Below are 21,516 nucleotides of genomic sequence, written 5' to 3'. Positions count from 1 at the left end.
CAGCCGAAAAATACAAATGGTGCACAGGTACCATGGTGCCCTTTAAAAAAAAAACATTTTCTGCAACACAAAAATATTTGACTTTTTTTGTAGAAACACAAAAAAAATGTATACTACGCATGTGCAGAATTTCATAACATTTTACTTTCACGTGTGGCGTACAAAGAAAAGAAAAATATGTATTTTCAAATGGAAAAAATGGGCCGCTTTTTTGTTGTTTCGGCCAGAATTTTGTTTTCTTGTACATCTTAAAATTAATTTTTTCAAAACAAAATGTCATCGATCAATAGTGAACACATAGAAGTTTTCACAGAATTTTTTTATTTTTTTATTCTAAATATGTTTTTTTAATTTTTCAAAAAAGGGTACCATGGTGCCAGTGCACCCCAAGTTCGCACTCCATTCCCCGCCCGATAATGCATTTCGGAGGATGGGCACCATATAGCCTTTATTTGTTGTTAAATCGGAAACTTCATTTTAGACTCCTACTAAAATTCTAAAAAATATGTACATACACATATAAAGTTGTAGTATTACTGTATGAATTTACAGTGATGTATATTTTCATACGTGGTGTACACAAAAATAAAAATACATGTATAAAAATTGACCTCCCTTTTATTGGTTTTGGGCCAGAACTTTGTCATTTTGGCATAGCCTACAGATAATTGTATTTAATGAAACTTTGCATATATGCAATCCCCTAAAAACCATATATGCAAAGGACACCTATATGTATCCATGCAGAAATTTTTTAATGTTCTTTGAAGTTGTAAATATCTTTTTTTTAAATACTAAGCTTCCCTAGCCAAAACTTCATGCTTATTACCTTCCTCCTCTTAGACTTAGATATGATTATATGACTTGGAGCCTATGTGTCATACTTCATCAGTCCACAGGATATCATCGACCACCAAGCAATGGTGGAGGTTGCGGAGCACGCAAGGTTTGCTGCTTGGGACGCTGAGTTGGCGAGGCGTAGCTTCCACCAGTCCCATTTCCCCAATTACCAGTATCAACTTGGACCATCAAACTTTCCGCCATAGGATTCACCGATCATATGTTTTTCAAAAGGAACCCATTAATAAAGTTGATCAAGTCCTATTAACAAATTACAATCAACATAAAACCGAAGAACTTCATATAGCACCTTCAAGACCAATACCTCCTTTCCACTTTGATCGATTGAATCAATGAACAAAGTTAAGTGGATTTTGGTTTCAATGAAAAGTGTTTTATTGATGCGTTCATCTCCCAAATGCTATCACATTGGTGTGTGTTTGTTGTGTCTCTTATTCTTGAGTAGGCAATAGTAGTCATCCTGCTAATTCATGAAGAAACGGGAGTCCCTCTGTATCACATGGAACCTCTTCTTGCCCCCTTCCTAGATCGTGGTCATATTATTCTTGCCCCGCAAAGCTCCAAATCTGCCAAGCGTGAGCGTGGCAGTGTGACCGGTGCTGCTTCAGACACGGAGCAACATTACTCCCAAGTAGCAGAAGCGAGAACGCGTCAACACTTCTCTCTGTTTCTCTGGCTCTGGATTTAAGAGGAAAATAGGTAATGTAGGGGTTGAAGGGGGGAGGGGGGTTGTATGCGGTAGGATGCAAGTGTGACATAGCGGATAGTAGCATAATACAAATGTAGTGTTAATTTTAGGCGAGTGTTGAGAGCAAATTTTAAGCTGGTTGGTGTGTCTCGTGGGTCAAAGCGGGCTGCCGCTTGGACCCCTAATAGAGGCGTGGTGGCTTGATGGACCTATTGCCATCGTGGCACGGATCGGGGGGCTTCTCCAAAGCTCCAAGAAGAACTAGGGGAGACTGGGCTCTAGATCGGGACACCTAAAACCTAGGAGCAACTCGACACGCCACGTGACACATAAGGTAAGCAATCCAAACTATTAAAAAAGGGAAATAATAAATCTCGAAAGTTTGGATTTTAAGCATCATAACCCGAACGTTTTTCATGATAAATTTAGTTAAAACATGACAACTTTGTTTCAGTTCTTTTTTTGTTAGAAAATTACCATGTTCGTCACCTCACGTCAACTAAAGTTATCATGAAAAAACGTTCGGAATGAGATGTTTAAAATCGGAACGTTGGGGATTTATCAGGGTAAATCTGTTGGACTGCAATCCAGTTCAAGAGCAAAAAGTGATCCCCATGAACGGAGCAAGCACAGTTGATTCTACGGCGACACGATACAGTCCTGACGAGGCAGCAGTATAACTCGTGTCCAAAACCCAAAGCATACACTGTATCGCCTGCATCGGATGAGCATTGACAGCGTGAGGCACGGCGGTCGGACCCTGCACGAGCACCCACGATGGTTACGTGACGCACTAAATTCGACCAGACCGGACGGACGAGCAGTCCAGTTCGTCCCTCTCTCCGTCCTGCCCCAGCGATCATGATATCGACGAGGATCGGGGAGGGACGACGGATTGATGAGGCGGGTCCCGACAACGGACGGAGGAGCTAGGCTAAGGCTAGGCCGGCACGCAGGCGACCGGATCGGCAGGCGGAGGGCCCGATCCGTCGCCGGCGGGACCATATACCCACAGCCCGGCCACCACGGAGCAGAGGACCACGGCGAGCTAAGCTTGACAACACCTAGCCTTCTCCAGTCCAAGGCCGGTCGAATTCACTGTTTTGACCATTTCTGAAAACTTTAGCACGATCTGACCCTAGTTTGAAAAAATTTCATGATCTGACCTTTTTTCTACCGTCATCGTCCTTGGTGGTAGGGTAACACAGCCTACCGCCGAGGGCTGCGGCGGTAAGACTTGACAGTGCCGTCACGGTCATTCGTGGTTGAAAGTACCCTACCGCCATAGACTATGGCGGTAGGGTACCCAAGGTATAAGTTACGTGTGGCGTCTTCTACTATTGAACCTCCTTGAAGGAAAGTTGGCTAGCGCGTGTGAGTTTGCTTTGGTAGGACTTGAGTTCGAGACGAGACTTCATAGGGCCATATTTTTTGTTTATTTTTATTTTGTCTAATAAAAAATTTAAAAAATTGTCCAATTAATCTGAGGATATGGATTATTGATAAAAACTTTTTTAAAATTATTTGTAACTGCTTTATAAAATTCCCGCAAATATATAAACGAATATGATATTTTGTTTATTTTTATTTTGTCTAATAAAAAATTAAAAAATTGTCCAATTAATCTGAGGATATGGATTGTTGATAAAAACTTTTTTAAAATTATTTGTAACTGCTTTATAAAATTCCCGCAAATATATAAACGAATATGATAATATCAGTGAAGAAAGAACTTTGGTAATGTCGTGCTGATCATGCATGTTAGTGGAGCTGTAGATTGTGTGGCCTTGGAGTGGAGGCTGCTATATGGACGGATATTCAAGACAGTTATCATTCTTGCTGAGCAGAGCAATGCATATCTTGCTGTTGACCGCTGCACTCTGTCACACACATACAAGTGAGTGCTTATTACCCCCAAATAACTCTTCTTTGACTTGCATTTATAGATATTCTCCAAAACATGGTCACCACTTGATATGAAAATCAAACTGCATAATGGTTAATATAAGAATGAAATTGTATCTTCAGTCAAATCCAATGCCACCAGAAGTTCTGAACCATTTAATCTAAAACAGCTCCTAACTAGATTACAGTGTTGAACCTAGTGCCAATTAAAATGAATGATTTGTAATAGATGATGTTCCTATATTAAGTTATTATCTCAGGTTCTTTGCAAATACACACATTTTTTGCCCAGTTAACTATGGTATGCTATTACACTCCCCTCAACCAAAGAGTTGCATGATAGGTTTGCACTAGATATTTGCTTTAATTATCAGAATTATTGACAGCCATAGATGGTGCCATCCATAACATCATATTTCTTTTTCCATTTTTGGCATCTGTTAGCTTATTGATACCTATGATGTGACTAAAGCTAGGTCTGGTTACTAAAGCAAATCAAATGCAACAGAAAAGTGATCATCCCCAATTTCTGTTTGCAAGTTCAACTATTGGGCATAAAAGATAATCTTACCGATGAGCTTTATATCATCGTGCTATTTTCATCATTATAACTAGTAGGGAGATATGACATTACATTGACTCCTCTCGACCCATCATCATCCAGTCCAAATATAAAACGAATATAGGCGCCTGCAACGTCCCATGTTGGTTCACCCGACCTCGCCTACATTCCTCCATGTCCGCTTGGATCAAACCCTAACCACTTCACTCCACTTCCTTCCACTCCCCTCCGCCACCCAAACTTGTCTCCGGCATGATGAGTAGCCGATCCGAGTCCTTCACCTTCAGATACCCCGAGCTTATCCTACACGGCCGCAAGGAGTTGGTCGTGCGGCTTGCGCTCCCCGCTCCCGGGAGTAGGCCCGTCCGTGCACGGCAGCGCTCAGACCCCTTCCGTCAGGAATCTATTGCGTCCATCCAAATGACGCATGGATCCGACGCTAGGGCAGCCGTTGCTGTCTCACTGCAGGCGGCGCGGCCCGTCTGGCGTCCGAATGCAGTGGCGAATGCGCAACCCCTTCGTTGGCGCGCCGAGGTCATGGACGCATCATGGGCATCGTCCGACACAACCATGGCCCGCCGTGCGAGGCAGCGGGCGTGGGAGGAGGCGGCGGCGCTTGAGGCAGTGGACGTCGGCGAGGCGGAGTCGCATTCTCTGGCACCACTCCGAGCGCCGCAACTGCGTCGTGGTGGATGTCGCCGACTCGTCCCAGGACGGATCCATCACCATTCTGACGTCGACCGGCACCCAACGGGTTCCGGGCTCCGACGGGAAAGAGTAGGGCATAGGAGATGGCCGCACCTTGAGTCCTATGAGCCGGCTCGTGTCCCATGACCTACTCTATCTTGCCGGCGACCGGACCAACACTCTTTGGAGCACAGCCGGCCGGCGGACATGGCCACGGCGATCAGACGAGCTCCATTTAAAGATCGCTACGTTACATGTAATAATATGGATTTGCGGTTTCTAATTTAAGGTATTGGATGTGGATTGCACTATTTGAGACGTGATGGTCAGCTGACGCGCCTGGACGTGTCCGTGGGTGTTTGGGGACCGGATTTACCCATCAGGGATGTAGATGGTCTTAACCTCACGAAGAAGGTGCAGGAAGCCCCGAGTCTCTCCCTTTCGCCAAGGTTAAGAGCATCTCCACTCGCCCCCCCCCCAAGGCCCTTTTTTGTCGCCGACGTCTAAAAATCGGCCCAGTCGCGCCCTTAGAAGCCCACTTTTCGCCGGTTAGGGTCGAAAATTGGCGCCGGCCGAAACCGGCACGCTGGGGGGCGCCGGAGGAAGCATTTTTGGCGCGAAAGTCTGGTGGGCCCGCCGAGTCGGCGACTAGCCGCGCCTCGCCTTCCCCATCGCCTCGTTTTCCCGCGGGGAATCAATGCTAAGGCTGTCGTCGGTCAGTCTTCCATTGATTCCTCACGAGCGGCGCAGCGATGGCGCGGCGACACGCCGTTCCCCTCCCGCCACGCGTACACACACGTCTGCCGCCCCCTCCCTCGCCGGTGGCCGCACTCTCCTCGCCCGTAGTCCCCTCTCGTCTCTCTCTCCCCTTCCAGCCACCGCGTCTACATCCGCTGATGGGAGAGCGATTCCCCTGTGACGGTGCGGCGGCCAACGACTTCGGCCGGTTGCACCCTTCATGAGTGGGCGGTGTACCTCCTCCACGAGGCCAACTACCGGCGCCGCCTGACATGTGCCTGTCGGGGCGGTAGAGGCTCACGCTGGAGGTGTCCCCGTCCCCCCTCCCCCCTCCCCCCCCCCCCCGCGCAACCCAACGCCGACCGCTTCCACGGCGAGATCGCGCGTGTTCGGGCCTCCCTACCGGAGGAGGTGCGCCGCCGCCCGGAGTAGGCCGCCAACAACCACGCCAGCTGGGCGGCGTACTTCCAACGCCACCACAAGGAGCAGGTCGCCTCCACCAACAACGCGCCGGTCAGGGGCCGCCACCTATGGTGGGGCGTGCCCAGGCGCACGCTTTGCTATGTCCTCGAGCACCTCGAGGGAGGCAACGAGCCACTGCTTGAGTACCTGGCGGCCCCCGCCCCGGCCTCGGTTCCCCGCCAGAGCGGCGGCATGTGGCTACCGAGGCGCATGGCGGCCGGGTCCTCTTCTTCTTCCTCCTCCTCCTCCTCCCTTTCCTCTGGTTTACCGGCGCTCGTCAACGTCAAGGCCGAGCCCGTGGAGATGCCGCTCGGCCGGCGCACCCGCGGCGGTGCTCTCGTCATCAACGAGGGCGGTTGTGGCTCCTCTGCTCCGTCCTCCCGCCTCGTCAGGCCAAAGACAGAGCCGGGGATTGTCGCCGTGAAGAGTGAGCACGACGACATGGCCGCCGCCGACGAGGCCGCCCTCAAGTGGGCGCGTGAGGACTACGCCAAGATGGAGACGGAGCACCAACGCCGCGCCCTGGAGGAGATCGCTGCTCGGCGCCGCGGCCACGACGGCGATTTCATCGTCCTCGAGGACAGCGACGATGACGCACCGCCGCCAATCAAACCCGTCCGCCAAGGCGACCCAGGACAGGGGTGTAGCAGGGACGGCCGCGGCGTGGAGGAGGACGGCAGCGACGACTACAGCGCTTTCGACAAGCTTTTCGGCTTGTAGGCGGGGCGACGACGCAGTAATGTAGTCGTTTTTAAATTATGTTTTCAATATGTAAAAAACAATGGATGGCCGAATTATGTTTTTAAATTAAATTTCACCAAATTCAGTATCATGTTTGGCCGGATTTTGGCCGAGTATGGTTTTAAAAAACAGCACGTGGGGCGACCTTGGTCCGGCGGCTGGAAAACCGACCGCGATTTTTCCGCCGGCGCACCCTGAGGCGACGCTATTTAAAGCCCGAGGGGGCAAACGGCTGGATATGCGCCGTCACATTCAAACATGAGGCCTCTTCAAACATCAAGTATGAGTGGGTGGAGAGTGGAAAAGGCAAACACAAGTGGGTGGCCTGTAGGCTCCTCCCAGTGCCCTGACTGGTCAACAACCGCGTCTCCCCCGCGTGGTCGCGTCTCCTCAAGGAGATAATAGTGACTGCTCTTCCTTACCTCCCTGTGCTTCCACGAAGTCAGAAGATATTATTGTTGTGGGAGAGAGGCAGGGAGCGAGCATGAGCGGGTTCGGGGAGATCATCGCGAGCGCCGTGGGGAAGCAAATCGCGAGCAAGCTCGGTGAACTCGCCACGGAGGAGGCCACCCTGCAGTGGAGGTTCAAAGACGATGTTGAGGTCATGGCGGACAAGATGCAAGATCTGGAGGCCGTGTTGCACGATGCGGATGATAGGCTGCGCCGAGGAGGAAGAGATGGGGAAGTTGTTGGGCGGTGGCTCACCAAATTCAAGTCCGTCGCCTACGACGCCGAGGACGTGCTGGACGATCTGGACGCCACCGAGCTCTTAAAGAAGAGCCAACCAAAGGTATACTCGCTTATTACATTCTCCTGTTGTAAGGTTGTGGTCTAGGAATAGTTTTGTCTTGCATTTTAGGATTATTATGGATTCGTAGTTACATGCCATGCTCAAAGCAAAAGAGGCGCTTTGAATCTCAACAGTTGTTCATAATTTGTGTCCAGCTCGTTTTTTGTTATTTCTCGATTGCTTGAAAGTTCTTTTCCCATCCACCAAATTGCGAGTATTTTTTAGACCCTTAAGCTGCAGAGTGACTTAATTTCAACTTATCTTTCTCTAGTTCGTTTGCCTTTATGTTCCGTAGGGGTTCACTAAACTTGAATTGTGACCATCCCCATAGAAATACTACCTCCCTGTCCCAAATTAGTTGTCTTTAGATTTGTCTAGATACGGTTGTAGATATATAGGAGTAGCTAGTAACTAACATCATAACTTACAGAGATGCGCCTAGCGAATGATGTTGACTTCAACTTTTTTGCAGTTGAAACTGTTCTTTTCCAGGAACAATCAAATTTTCCAGCGGATCACCATGCCTCACAAGCTGAAGAAATTGAGAGGGGAAATAGAAAAGATAGGAAAGGAGGGACAGGCTCTCAATCTTGTGAGACATCAAGAACAAGCACAAGGGAGCATAATAAACAATGAAAGTTTTGTAGGCATCTGTGATGAAGGCTTGAGATCTGGAGTGGTGGGGAGGGATATGGAAAAGGACAAAATAATCAGGCTGCTACTAAACAAGGGCGCTATCGCTAGAGAGGGTATATCTATTATCCCGATTGTCGGGCTTGGTGGTCTAGGAAAGTCAACATTGGCTGAATCAGTCTTTGTGGACAAGAGGGTCAATGACTTCGAGGTCCGAGCCTGGGTTCATGTGTCTAAGGAGTTTGATCTACGCAAAATTGGGAGTGCCATCCTCAAAAGCATAAATAGCAGCATCAACCTTGACAATTGTAGTTTGCAGTTTTTGCAGGAAAATCTCAAAAAGGAACTTGCTGGTAGAAGGTACTTGATTGTTTTGGATGATCTTTGGGAAGAGGATGGGGATAAGCTGGAAAGGCTGAAGCAGATGTTACAACATGGCCGCAAGGGTAGCAGGGTTATTGTAACTACGCGCAACCAAAGTGTAGTGAATAAATTGAGCACTGGTGTTCTTGCACACCAAAGAAAATTTTGTCCCGTGCCCAACTCTGATCAAATCAACTTGTTTGTTTTGTCAACTGATGAATGCTGGGAAGTAATGAAGCAAACAGCATTTGGGCCTGATGATGATAAAAGTGACTTGGAAGAAATTGGAAGGGAAATTGCAGAGAAGTGCTGGGGTGTACCACTCGTGGCAATTGCCCTTGGGCAAGTAATGTCCGAGTTAAGAACTGTGGAGGCATGGCAAAAAATAAGAGATACAAACATTGATTTGGGTCATAGAGACCACAAGAAGACATTGGAGCGCCTCATGCTGAGCTATTACTACATGAAGCTGGACTTCAAAATGTGCTTCACATACTTGGCGGCCTTTCCCAAGGGCTTCATTATAGAAAGTGATCGTCTAATTCAGCAATGGAAGGCTCTTGGATACATTCATGGATGGGATGATGGTAAAAGGTGCATTAACTACCTTATGGGGATGTCCTTTCTTCAAATCTCAAGGTCCTCCGTGGTAAGTGTTGAACACTATTTCTGAAGTTCTTGTTTGGCCATGCGTATGTAGAGTAATTTCTTGGTTTGCTTTCCAAATAAATAAAATTGATCGATACACATTTTTAGTTATATGTTACTGATATATACCCTTTTATCTCGATATTCAGAAAATATGGATATATTATGCTCTCTTTCAGCACCTGATTATGTCTTTGCCTTAATTTTTTCGCTATAAGATTCTTGTTTCAATGTGTCTATATCTACACTTCTAATATTTCAAGATTGTTTAGAGTTCAATTTTTACGTTTGAAACGGGTTTAATCTCATTAGCTTGCAGTTGAATTTAGTGCCTTCAAGTATATTTTGGCTCCAGGTTCTTTGTTATTCTTTGATTTAAAAATCAAATAAAAAGTATAGTGTTGTTGGAGAACTTTCTTATTTTGAATTAATCAAATCAGAATATATCATACCAGATTATATGTTAGATTGGATATAACTTTTGGATTCTTTGGTATCTTTACATTAGATAAATATAGTGAGATCCACAAATCGTGGCTGTACACTAGACAATTTCTCATTTATGAGAACTGTTGTAGAGATGATACAATAATTTAGACTTCTGGGGCCTAATGGCGATATATACCCCCTCTTAAATAATATAGTAGAATTATCACTGTATTAATAAAGTTATATTTTGAAAAGGTTTGGTTATCAATATAGAAGAATTGCTAAAATTGAGAACATCAGCCTGATACTGCTAAATAATCAGATATATACTTTTATAGTGATGTATCATTTTGAAAAATAAGATATACATGGTTATCCCAAAAGACAAGTATTTTGGAATTAATGCAGAGAGAGTACTACTTCTGTTTTGTACACCAGGTCACCAGCATAGATCAAGTTTGTACGCAACTTCTTAACGAAACTAGTACTACCTCTGTCCAAAAATAACTGTCGCTCAAATGGATGTATCTACAATTTCTGGACGGAGGGAGTATTATATTTGGAAGAGAACGGCGTTCAGTGTACCTATGTTATCACGCCGACCAGCCAACAGATAAACATACTTTAAATAGTCAGATTCACCTTGACTAATCAACCATTAGGGCGAGTTGAAAGGGAGGAAGGTATTAGAAGGCTAATTGACCATTAGAAGAATTAATTATCAATTACAGATGTTAGATGAGGCTCATAGATTTTGTGCATTCGTTTAGTCACTATCTTTTTTTTGCAGGGCGTTTAGTCACTATCTTGCAGCCACTAATTTATAAGTTGTTAATTTTTATCATACAAAGATTTTTCACTTGGTAACTCAGCATAACCTTGTGGGGTTCACATTTTCTTTTACAAGACTAAATTTATAGTAATCCCCTCTGCAGATTAGGTCAAGTCCAGTGCATGCCAATGCTCCTCGAGAGCTCACCATGCATGATTTGGTGCATGATCTTGCAACAATAATTTTGGGACATGAATCCCTTGTTCTAAATGCTACTGAGCCGAGGAGTAGGAAGAAAGCAAACCGTCGTTATTGCCGACATGCACAGTTGATCAACTACCAGAATCAGTATAAGGTTTTCAATGATCTGCCAGGCAGCATCAGATCCTTCCATGTAAGACATTCAGAGAAACAACAGCTCTCCCAAAAGGCATTTTCCAGAACGAAGTATATACGGGTCTTGGACCTAAGTGGATGTTTAGTTGTGGGGCAATCTACTCCAAGCAGCATACTTTTGCCATCTTCCGTGCTTCAGTTGAAGCTACTTAGGTACCTCGATGCCTCTAGCTTGCCAATTACATCACTTCCTGAGTCTTTCCATACACTTCAAAATATGGAAACTCTAATTCTGTCCAATTGCTCACTTGAAACCTTGCCTGACAGTATCTGTAGCCTCCACAAACTCAGCTATTTGGACCTAGCTGGCAATGCTAGATTCAGTAAGCTCCCTGACAACTTTCATCTTCTTAGTAAACTCATATTCCTGAACATGTCAAGTTGTTCCAAGCTAACCAAACTTCCTGACAATTTTAGCCTGGAGTGTTTAGAACATTTAAACCTATCAGGTTGTCATGAGTTAAAAAACCTTCCACAAGATTTCGGGAATCTCCAAAATCTTAGGTTCTTGAACCTTTCTGATTGCTACAAGATATCAGTTCTACCAGAATCATTTTGCCAACTGAAGCATTTGAAAGACCTAAACCTTTCCGATTGTCGTGCCCTTGTAGTACTCCCTGAATGCTTTGGTGACCTTTCAGATCTTGAATCCTTGAACCTAACAAGTTGTCCCAGGCTAGCACAGTTGCCCGAGTCAATCTGCAAGATGACTAATCTGAAGTGTCTCAATTTGTCATATTGTTTAGGGATGCTAGAGCTCCCCTCCTCACTAGGTGATCTTAATCTCCAAATATTGGACATTTCTGCTGGTGCTCTCCGTCATTTGCCAGGTAGCATCAGTAAAATGACTAGTCTCACCGAATTTGTGGTCACGTCAGGACATCCTAGGGTGTATGAAAAGGCCCAGGAAATTAAGAAGCATCTAAATTTGCCAGGCCGCAAAGTACATAGAGTACGCAACACAGGAAGAGGACACGACAGTATAGTTGAGCTTGGAGATGTGAATTGCCCTGAGCTGTTAATTGGATCTCTTCAACGTGTCAAGAGACCGGAAGATGCAGAGAGAATCAAGCTGCGTGATAAATCATGTCTTAGACAGCTAGCTCTCCACTGGAATCAGAAGAATATGAATGCTCATGCATCCTCGGCTGAATATGTTCTGAAGAGGCTCATACCAGCTCGAAATCTTGAACAGCTTATGATACAAGGATATTCGAGCAAGGGTTTTCCTAACTGGATGTGGCACATATCCTCCCACCTCCCTTGTATTACATATCTGAGTCTTTCTGATTTAGGTGCATGTGATAATCTTCCTCCGTTTGGGCAGCTACCAAATTTAAGAAGTCTATATCTGCAGAAAATTCCGAACATCACGAAAGTCGGCAGGAAATTCTATGGGAAGGGTGGAACTTGTAAGAAACTAAGATTGTTACAATTGCAGTCGATGGACAATTTGGTGGAATGGCGGACAACACTGTCAGGCAAAGAAGATGGTGAATTTTTAATCTCTAATTTGCACAATTTAGAGTTAAAGGACTGCCCAAAGCTGAAGTTCCGACCATACCCCCCCAGAAGTATGTTTTGGTGCTTGGACAATAGCGATAAGGTTTTGGCAGGAAGTACATTTTGGAAACTCTCGTCTTCCATTCTTCCTTGTCGTATGGGTATAAAAAATTGCAGCTTTTATCCGGGCAAGTGGCATAGACTAAAGCAATTCCTCACTCTCGAAGAATTCTCATTGACCTCCTGTCACGGCTTGATGGCCTTGCCAGAGGCCATTCGCTGCTTCACCTCTCTCAAAAAGCTAAGTTTGACGTCGTTGCATTGGCTGGAGAAGATGCCAGAATGGCTGGGACATCTCACTTCTCTACAGGTCTTGGGCATAAAAGATTGTTGCAATTTAACTTTTTTGCCTGAAAGTATGAAAAACCTCACTGCTCTGAGAGTGCTAATGCTTCTCGAGTGCGAAGGACTAGATATATTGCCGCAATGGCTAGGACAGCTCAGTTCCCTACGAGAACTTCGCATCAGAGACTGTCCCAACATCACATCTTTGCCTGAAAGCATAAGAAACCTTACAGGTCTGGTCCGTAGGTCCCGCAGGGAGGATGCATATAAGGTTTCTCACATCCGTAAAGTAGTATTTGAGCTAGAAGAACCAAATGAGGAACAAGGACAAGAAGAATCACAGGTACACAACTACAAAAGGCCCTTTTATTTACATCTTTGTAATTACACGTAATCACCCATAGCTTCATTTGCACATGCTATTGCAATGATCTTGATGACCCGGGCATTCGAAGCGTGAGCATGTATTTCACTTTGGTGTATGTCTATATGTCATTTACGTGCTCGGTCATCTTATATGACTTATGCCTTACTTAACTCTAATGACAAGGTGTTAGAAATTGGAGTCGATCCCTTGGCTGTATCGATGTACTGTACTAGTCAGCTTTACAATAAAGTTACACATATAGCCTTTTCTCTAAAAGAAGAATTGGTGTGGAATATGTGTATATAGGGCTATAGTTGGGCTTGAATGTATACGGAGGGTTAGTGTTTTAAGTCGAACACATGTAACTCGGGTTTGCTATATAAAGGCACCACGAGGTAGCTAAAATAGACTATACAAAGCTAGTAGGCTAGACACAAGATCACAAGGGAGTGGTCTAGGCACCCTTAGCAAGAATAACCAGACTAGCCGTGGTGCGAGAGATGCGTCTGACGGCCTCGACGGACTTGTCGTCAATTGTACATTTGTACTATGTCGATTTAGTAAATGAGAAGGAGCGCCCGTAGTCATGCCCCGGGACGTAGGTGTTTGTCGTTTCTTAGTTTACTTTCCACAATGACCTAATCGTGTAAATTTTGTGTAACACAGGAAGCATGGATGAATAGGCTATCGAAAAAATACGGAGAAAACCCGTCGAGACATAGAGAGGAACGAGAAGAACTAGAGGTATGAAACTCCAAAACCCAGTAACTTTTAATCTAGTCATTATGGTTTCATTTGCACATGCCTTTGCAATTAATTTATATAAATATGACATAGGAATTCAACTGATGCATATTTATTTTATTTCTTTGATGTGTGTTTATGCCATTTTCGTGGTTAGTCACCCTATATGAGTTCCGCTTTAATCAACTCCATTGCCCTTCAGCGTAAAGATTACTCTCTTGTAAAAGTCACATTTTTATAGACATTCAAAACCCCAAGGTAAAACATTAGATGCAAAATCAAGGCAGGAGATCAAAACCTACTAACTCAGTGTATATGTATTTATAAAACTAGTCATTAACCTATGCAACTGCATGTCTTCTATAATATTATTAATTAAATGTAAATTATCAACCGCTTCCTTAGCCCGGGCAGCGGCGTGTGGGTCGACTCTGGCGGTGTAGCCCTAGCAGGAGTGGCCGGCGGGGTTGTGGAGGCGGCCTGCGGTTCCATTCCCATCGGAATCGACGCTGACGGTGGCTGCGACGGAGACATTGGGCGACGGAGGCGGCAAGAGGTGGTGCCGCGGGCAGGAGTTGAGGGGGAGTTTTCCTGAGAAATGTGTGTGAGAGAGCGCAACGTTTAGGAAGTTGACTCCTCAAAATTTTGACGAGTTAAGCAGATAGAATCTTGGCTAGGCGCAGTTAATATTTCGAGTTAACCGTTTTTAAGGGATCGGCTAGAGTTGCCCTTAGAGCATGGTTAATAATATAGCCAGCTGCTGGCTATAACATGTTGCCATGTCATTTACAGTCAATGTAATAGCTAACACGTATAATAGTTGGCTATAAGAAAGTACTACTTTGTCAACGTATGGCCCACCTTCCGCTCTCACAAACCTTCTTGGAGCTCGTGCTACAGCTAGCTGTAAGTCTACATCCCGCTTCCCTTCTCTCTCTTTCAACTAAGCAATAATACAATATTTAAATCCTTACAGCCCGCCTACATCACCCTATTATACTTGCTCTTAGCACTCATCATGTCCATTGAACTTGTCCCCGTAGTCGCCTGGTGTGCAACGATCTGTTTGCTTATCATTTGACGTTCTTATGTTTGCCATGATTACCCCCCCCCCCCCCCCCCCCCCCCCCCTTTTTATATTTTGCTTGTGGATTGTACAAGGCCTTAAAGAGACGATGACATTTACCCTTTCACCTCACCTTGTTCCAATCCAGGAAACCAAAATTCTCTGCTATCTCGGCCCCTAAACTCAAATCCTTCATTTCTCGAATTTGTGTCAGCGTCCAAGTTTCCTAATCCATTATATATACTTCCCTCTGGTCGTCATATTGACATGTGGCTTGACCTTCAACAATAGGCCACGACATCAAACCACTTGGCAAGCTAAAGTAAGGCCACTTAGCTAAAAAAAATTCTGGCATACTTAGCCTTCAACCAAACATGTCCCAACTCCCTTACTTTTAATCTCAGAAGGAATACAAGGAACATGCTCTGTGGTCTGCTTGTTTGATCCTTAATCCTATGATTAGATATACACTTTTGGGATAATCAAACTATGCAATTATTAGAACTTTGTGTTGAGACATGGTGTTAGTATTACTTTGCTTTCGATAGCTTAAACTTTTGGATGCAATGAAATTTAGTACTCCCTCTGTAAACTAATATAAGACTTATATTAGTTTACGGAGGGAGTAGTATTCTCTAATACGAGTCATATCATTTTGCATACCTATTCATCATACCATGAATAACTGAAATACTGTTCTCACTTAAGTCACAGATGTCGGACTCAGACTCTGAACATCTCTCTCGTTATGGGCAAGAAGATTCAGAAAATGAGGATGACGAGCAAGATGATTGGTACCTATAAGATCTTAGTAGTTTGCTATCATCATATGCCGAATAGCGCGTTTCTATGGAGACCTCTGTAATTTGCAATCACAATCTTATAGGTACTCAACTACAATGCTACCAATTTTCATTTCCGAGAAATATAGTACAAACGCAGACGCTTAAATACACGCATGTCCAGTCTGACCATGAAGTTATTCTTAAAAAATAAATACAGCATTAAAAACACTGGTCTTTAATCATAGGTCAAATCCCATCAAATAGTTGTCACAATGTGGAACTCGTACTTTGGAGGAGTAATGAAGTACTGTTGTATCTGTGTGCAATGTTCATTTTAATAGATAACTTGTTATAGGCTGAAATCGAACCAGCCACATATCGCTGGAAACATAAAACAGAGTTAAGGCAGAAAAACTGGATATGCTGCAACAGGTTCATGGTTTCGTTTTATCAAATCATGGATCAAAATTCTCTTGTGGAAAATAAGTTAAATGTGGACATCCTAAAAACTAAATTCGTTAGCCATTTTTGTGAACTAAAATGGATGTGCCTTGAGGCACACCATTCTCCATATCATACAATTAGGGAGTACCGACTGCTTATGTTTATTGATATGATCTGAAGTACTCCGTATATCCTTTGTACAAGCTCCTGAAGTCTGAATCATGCAAGTGTGTCATTTTGAGTTAACACTGTAAGACGCCGCTGAAGGGTGCAATGGTTGTCTGAACTCTGAAGTGTCTGCGCTGCTAGTTTATCAATCTACATGTGTAGAGTGTACACGAATATGTGTCCTAGTGTAAAGCATCTGTTTTTGCCGATGACTATAGATGGTCACTTTTGTCTATGGAAGATCAACGCGGCAGCCTACTACGGCTTCCTGCATGTTCATACCTCTAGCGATTCTCGTACATATATATTCTGAAGTGAAGTATTATTGTCTGAATCCATCTTGCGTTGTGCCTGGAAGCAAAGCTAATTAGCGTGCAGGCGATGGACTGATGAATAACATGTAAACTGGATGGGTGGATTCCTCTGCCCTGCGAAGAAAACAGAAACGGGATGGGTGGATTAGATCCAGAAGCAAGAGTAAAAAGGTGTGCAAGAGGAAATATCCTGACCACAACTCGCAAATTTGCAACAAAAGCTTCTCGACCGCAACTCGCTGCCAAGCAAGTTTTGTAGTTGGCTTGAATGAATATACGCAGAATCATCTGTAGTGTCATAAGCCCAGAGACATACATGAAGCAATGTGGATGGCAAGAAGGCTTGAGCAATCTTATCCTATAAGGCTATAAAGAAGACAAATGCCACCACGTGTCGAACTAGTCAAATCTGCAGTCACAACTCAGCCAATCAACCAATAGCATTTGAATGCCAAACTAGAAGGCGTGTGTAAATAAGTCCGCAAATTCCAAGAGCATATCATGCATTACCCACTGGAGAAGATGAAACTGTCATCCCTGAACTTCTACTTATTGATACACGATTTGTACAGCATCAGGAAAATGTGATGCAGAGAAGCAGCTACAGTTATATATGCATGCTGCAGAAGGACTCAATATAGCCAAGCACACTTTCACCTCGAGAGCCCAATTGGGAGACCTTACAGTCACACGCACAGCTGCGGCACATTCATGCACTCTGAATTTTAAGCGACACCAACATTCTTCACAGCAATAGCAAGTGTCTGAACTGCAATTATATCGTTCAAGGCAGTGCCTTTACAACGCACTGTTTGAATATTTCCTTCGATTATTAGGCGCAGACTGGCTATATCAATGTAGTGAGGTTCAAATCAGTAAATGACTATCTGATATCACAATGCCTTCTGGAAAATAATCCAATTCTCTAATGAGATGCTGCCAAATTCTCAATGCCTCCCAAAACTGATAATGAAAGGAGTTAGTGGGCCTGTCATTTGTGTGCAGCCGACCACTAAAAAATCTGATACTATCCCCTCTCCAACTATCGCCTCTGTTCCGAATTATAAGACAATTTCAATATTTCATTATGGACTACATACGAACCGAAATAAGTGAGCAAACACACTAAAATACGTCTATATACATCAGAAAAAGTTTGAACATCTTATAATTCAGAACGGAGGGAGTACTACTTTACAAGAGTAAACTGCAACCAGTTTCTGCAAGAATGTCCGTCTTGTTAATTTTGGCCCACTGGCTTGTAAGTGGCCTTGGCTTATCTAAACCTAGGTTTCGTTAAAAAGAATCGATAATGCGTTTCGAGGACGGGCACACATAGCCTTTTTTGTACACCTCGAAAAAAAATCACAGCCCTTTTTTGTAAAAAAAAAACGGACACTTCCTTTCAGACACCTCCACTAAGTTCTGAAAAAATACCCCTAAAAACAGATTCTGAAAAAAAGGTGTATGTATTCATAAAAATGAGTATTATTATCTTTTTAATAATTTTGCAGTATTTTGTATGTGAGTATATTTTCATACAGTGGTGTACAAAAAGAATGAAAAATATGTGTATAAAAACGGGCCTACCTTTTTATTGTTTGTGTGCCGGAACTTTGTCTGTTTTGCATAGCCTACAAATCGTCATATTATTTTACGAAATGTTATAGATATGTAAAGAATCTCTATATGCATCTGTCCAAGAAAAAATTGAATGTTTTTTAATAGCATTTTCTATTTCCCAAAACCGCAAGCTTCATGTGGCCAAAACTTTGCGCTCATCCCCCTCCTCTTCTTACACTTAGATATGACTAGAGGTTAACATGCGCTTCACCGCATCGTTCTTCATTTATGGGATTAATTTTTTATATCTATTAGATTATTTGTGATCGATTTTTTTGTTTTGATTTTATCTGCATTGGCTTTTGTTTTAGTTACGCTCTGGCGGTGTTTTTTGCATTCATATATCGTGTCGGGTTGCTGTCGAAGCCAATATTTGTTCCAGCAGGAGAGTGAAGTTGTTTGGTGCGAACAGCTTGCCTGCAGTCCAGTTCAATCCCCTGGCAACGTGAACAGGTGCAAATATTGCTCCCCATAAACGGAGCAATACCGTGCCACAGATTCTACGGCGGCACGATACCGTGCCACGGATCCAATAAAATCGTGACGAGGCAGCAGTATAACTCGTGTCCAAAACCCAAACCATGCACTGTATCGCCTGCATCGGATGAGCATTGACAGCGTGAGGCACGGCGGTCGGACCCTGCACGAGCACCCACGATGGTTACGTGACGCACTAAATTCGACCAGACCGGACGGACGAGCAGTCCAGTTCGTCCCTCCGTCCTGCCCGAGCGATCATGAATGATATCGACGAGGATCGGGGAGGGACGACGGATTGATGAGGCGGGTCCCGACGACAGACGGAGGGCTAGGCTAGGCCGGCACGCAGGCGACCGGATCGGCAGGCGGAGGGCCCGATCCGTCGCCGGCGGGACCATATATCCCCACAGCCCGGCCACCACGGATGAGAGGACCACGGCGAGCTGAGCTTGACAAGACCTAGCCTACTCCAGCCCAGGGCCCCGCCGGCCGCACCGGAGACCGGACCACCCATGCCATGCATCGATCGAAACGACTTCAGATCTCGAATACCCAGCTCGCCTCGACCCATCATCCATGGACGACCTCCGTGTATGCGCGCGCGCGCTGGCGTAGGGGCAACTGTGTTTCAAAGTCTCAGGCGTTTGGTCCGCTGCATATACCTGAGTCAGACCCGCGTGGGAAGAAAAAGGCCCGTTCGGTTATCCGCATTCACCGTTGGGCCTGCATAGCACGAACATTAAAGCATATGTGGACATGCATTCAAAACGCTTCAATCGGCCGTTTTTGCGGAGCCAGGCCCGCGCGGTGCAACCCTAGGCACGTGGGCGTGGGCGGTTGCACGCGCGGTTGCGGTCCCGAGACATCGCGTTGTTTCCAGACGCGTCGTCATAAATTACCCTCACCTCCCTTCCTTACCGCTCTCCTCCCTCTTCCCCACTCACACCGGCGGCAGCGACGGTGGCGACAACCTGAGCTCTAGTGCAAAGCGATCCAAGACGGCGGCGGCGACCACCGGGGCGACTCCAGACCTCCACCAGAGCGCATCAGCCATGGCGGTAAGACCTCGTCATCTCTATACATTCAATCCTTTCGACTCGGGATAGATTAGATTAGAGCACACGATTGAAGAGTTAGGGAGGGGATTGGACACATCGGGGGTGGAGGATTGCCATATATCGATTATGCATCGACGGCTACTAGGGTTCATAGGTTATTTTTCGACTACATTGGGGGTGGGGATTGGGGTACAAACTTTCTTGTCTAGCCGCGGCGACCCTGGAGTCGCGTCGAGCGGCGGCGGGAGGGGGGGGGGGGGGTAGTCATCTTCTTTTCTTCCTCATCGTCTTCGTCAAGAACAATGGGTCTTGCATGGTCGCCTGCCGCCGGTGCCCTGGACAGCATCTGCACCTCGTCGTTCTCGGCCTCCGGCGACCCGAACGTGCTACTCCAGTACGCCACCACACGTTGGTCGTCAGGCGCCTTGTACTGATTGTACTTGGCCCATTTTACCCGTTGTCGAGCGTCGCCGGAGTCTACCTGATTCATGGCCCAGCGCAGGATGTCCACTAACATCGCGCCCTTGGCCGGGTCCGGAACCAGCGTCTTCAGCTCGTCCGGCGTAGCCTTCTCCACAGCATCGGCCTCCTTGTGCATGTCATCGATGCAACTCAAGTTCGAGCACACTTTCATGGTCTGCTCGAACTTCTTGCGGTCACCGAGCGAGCACCCAAGGAAGAAGGCCCTCCATCCAATGCCCCAGGGGAAAGGGTTGGGGTTGGAGTTGGAGTTCATGCCGAGGGGCAGGTGGTGAAACAGAGAGGTGGAACATGAGAGGTGATGAAACAGAGGGGGTTTGAGTGCGTTGCTGAGTTAGTGGGGTGGGTTAATATAGGAGCGTTAGGCCGATATGAATGAATGCTGACCTTTGAACTGTGAGCTGTTCATAATGCAGATGTACAAGGGCAAGGAGGTCGTGCCACCAATGGAGAAGGGCAATGAGGTTGTGCCTCCATTGGTCGAAGTGCCAGTGCAGGATCACCCAAGCTCCAAGCGGAGGAACTATGGCCACTTCCATCAGGAGGCAGAACCAAACCACTTCCGCAAGGTTATCCTTGCTCCAATGCTGGAGAGTCTGCCATTGCCTCTGGACTTCACGAAGCACTTCCCCGCCATCCCTACAGAGTTCAAGCTCAAGACGAACACCGCTGCGCATGGAGGGTGACGGTGAGGGTGATCAACGGCAGGGTCACCCTTAATCAGGGTTAGGCCACCTTCGCCGCCGTTCACCATATCATGATCGGGTACATGCTGACGTTCAAGTTGGTGTCCCCCGACACCATGAAGGTGATCGTCTTCAACGACGAGGGCATGGAGGTGGTCACCAAGTGCAAGGAGCACGGCAATGCCTTCGTCGCGACCGCCTGAGGTCGTGTTGGCCGTTCCTTGTTAGTTCTTGCTTTAAGACTTGGGTTTCGTTTAGAACTTGTCATACTGTGTTGGTTTAAAACTTCTTCTGCATGGTTAAGACTTATGTTTGTGCCTAAGACTCTTTTGTTGCTACTAGTTTAGTTGTTAGTAGTTCATGTGTGTCTTTGGTAACCTCACCACATCGAGGAGGAGGTTACCACACAACTGTCCTGGATGCAACCAAACAACCAGACTTGTGTTTCCCCTCAAACAAGTCCGCAACCAAACAACAAGCCTTTCGTTTTAGCACATTCAGATTAGAGATGATGCTGGCAACCAATCAACATGCAAATGTTGGTTTTTAGCCTGCATATGCTCAGCCAGGCCCTACTGAAATAAGTATGCAAAATGTTAAAAAACGATGCAGGTAATCAAACGCGCCACGAGCATGTGTGGATAAATCCGCCACGAGCATGTGTGGATCGGAGACAGCCCATGAGTGGACACGGCCATATGGGTGTGGACGAGCGAGCTGGGCACGTCCGTTGCGTGCCCGTCGGTCACGTCCGGAGCAGGCACCCCATAACGTCGCA

At 45.7% G+C, this 21,516-nt stretch overlaps 1 protein-coding gene across 8 annotated transcripts; it reads left to right on the top strand.

Annotated features, from left to right (window-relative positions):
* The first annotated feature begins 6,893 nt into the window (after positions 1-6,893).
* LOC109763900 (disease resistance protein RGA2) lies at positions 6,894-20,987 on the top strand. 8 transcript variants are annotated; one of them, XM_073501750.1, is made up of 6 exons: positions 6,901-7,434; positions 7,907-9,079; positions 10,443-10,828; positions 10,943-12,866; positions 13,557-13,634; positions 15,409-15,651. In XM_073501750.1, exons 1-6 carry the CDS (start codon positions 7,129-7,131, stop codon positions 15,502-15,504), a joined length of 3,963 nt encoding a protein of 1,320 aa, XP_073357851.1. In that variant the 5' UTR covers positions 6,901-7,128; the 3' UTR covers positions 15,505-15,651. The 8 variants fall into 8 exon arrangements, with proteins under 8 accessions (XP_020178365.1, XP_020178359.1, XP_073357839.1 ...); XM_020322770.3 differs by lacking the exon at positions 15,409-15,651 and adding an exon at positions 20,469-20,980 and having other exon boundaries at positions 6,898-7,434; positions 10,443-12,866; XM_073501738.1 differs by lacking the exon at positions 15,409-15,651 and adding an exon at positions 14,040-15,389 and having other exon boundaries at positions 6,899-7,434; positions 10,443-12,866.
* The last annotated feature ends 529 nt before the right edge of the window (positions 20,988-21,516 follow it).

This window comes from Aegilops tauschii, chromosome 1 (genome assembly GCF_002575655.3).
Source record: "Aegilops tauschii subsp. strangulata cultivar AL8/78 chromosome 1, Aet v6.0, whole genome shotgun sequence".
NCBI lineage: Eukaryota > Viridiplantae > Streptophyta > Magnoliopsida > Poales > Poaceae > Aegilops > Aegilops tauschii.
Note: the sequence above shows the minus strand (reverse complement) of the source record. Positions and strands in the feature narration are given on the sequence as shown.

Bases quoted from the DNA above. Each gene is read 5' to 3' on its own strand.
- LOC109763900 (XM_020322770.3), top strand. From the start codon at position 7,129: ATGAGCGGGTTCGGGGAGATCATCGCGAGCGCCGTGGGGAAGCAAATC. The intron at 7,435-7,906 runs GTATACTCGCTT...ACTTTTTTGCAG, and splicing joins TAAAGAAGAGCCAACCAAAG to TTGAAACTGTTCTTTTCCAG. The intron at 12,867-13,556 runs GTACACAACTAC...TGTGTAACACAG, and splicing joins AAGGACAAGAAGAATCACAG to GAAGCATGGATGAATAGGCT.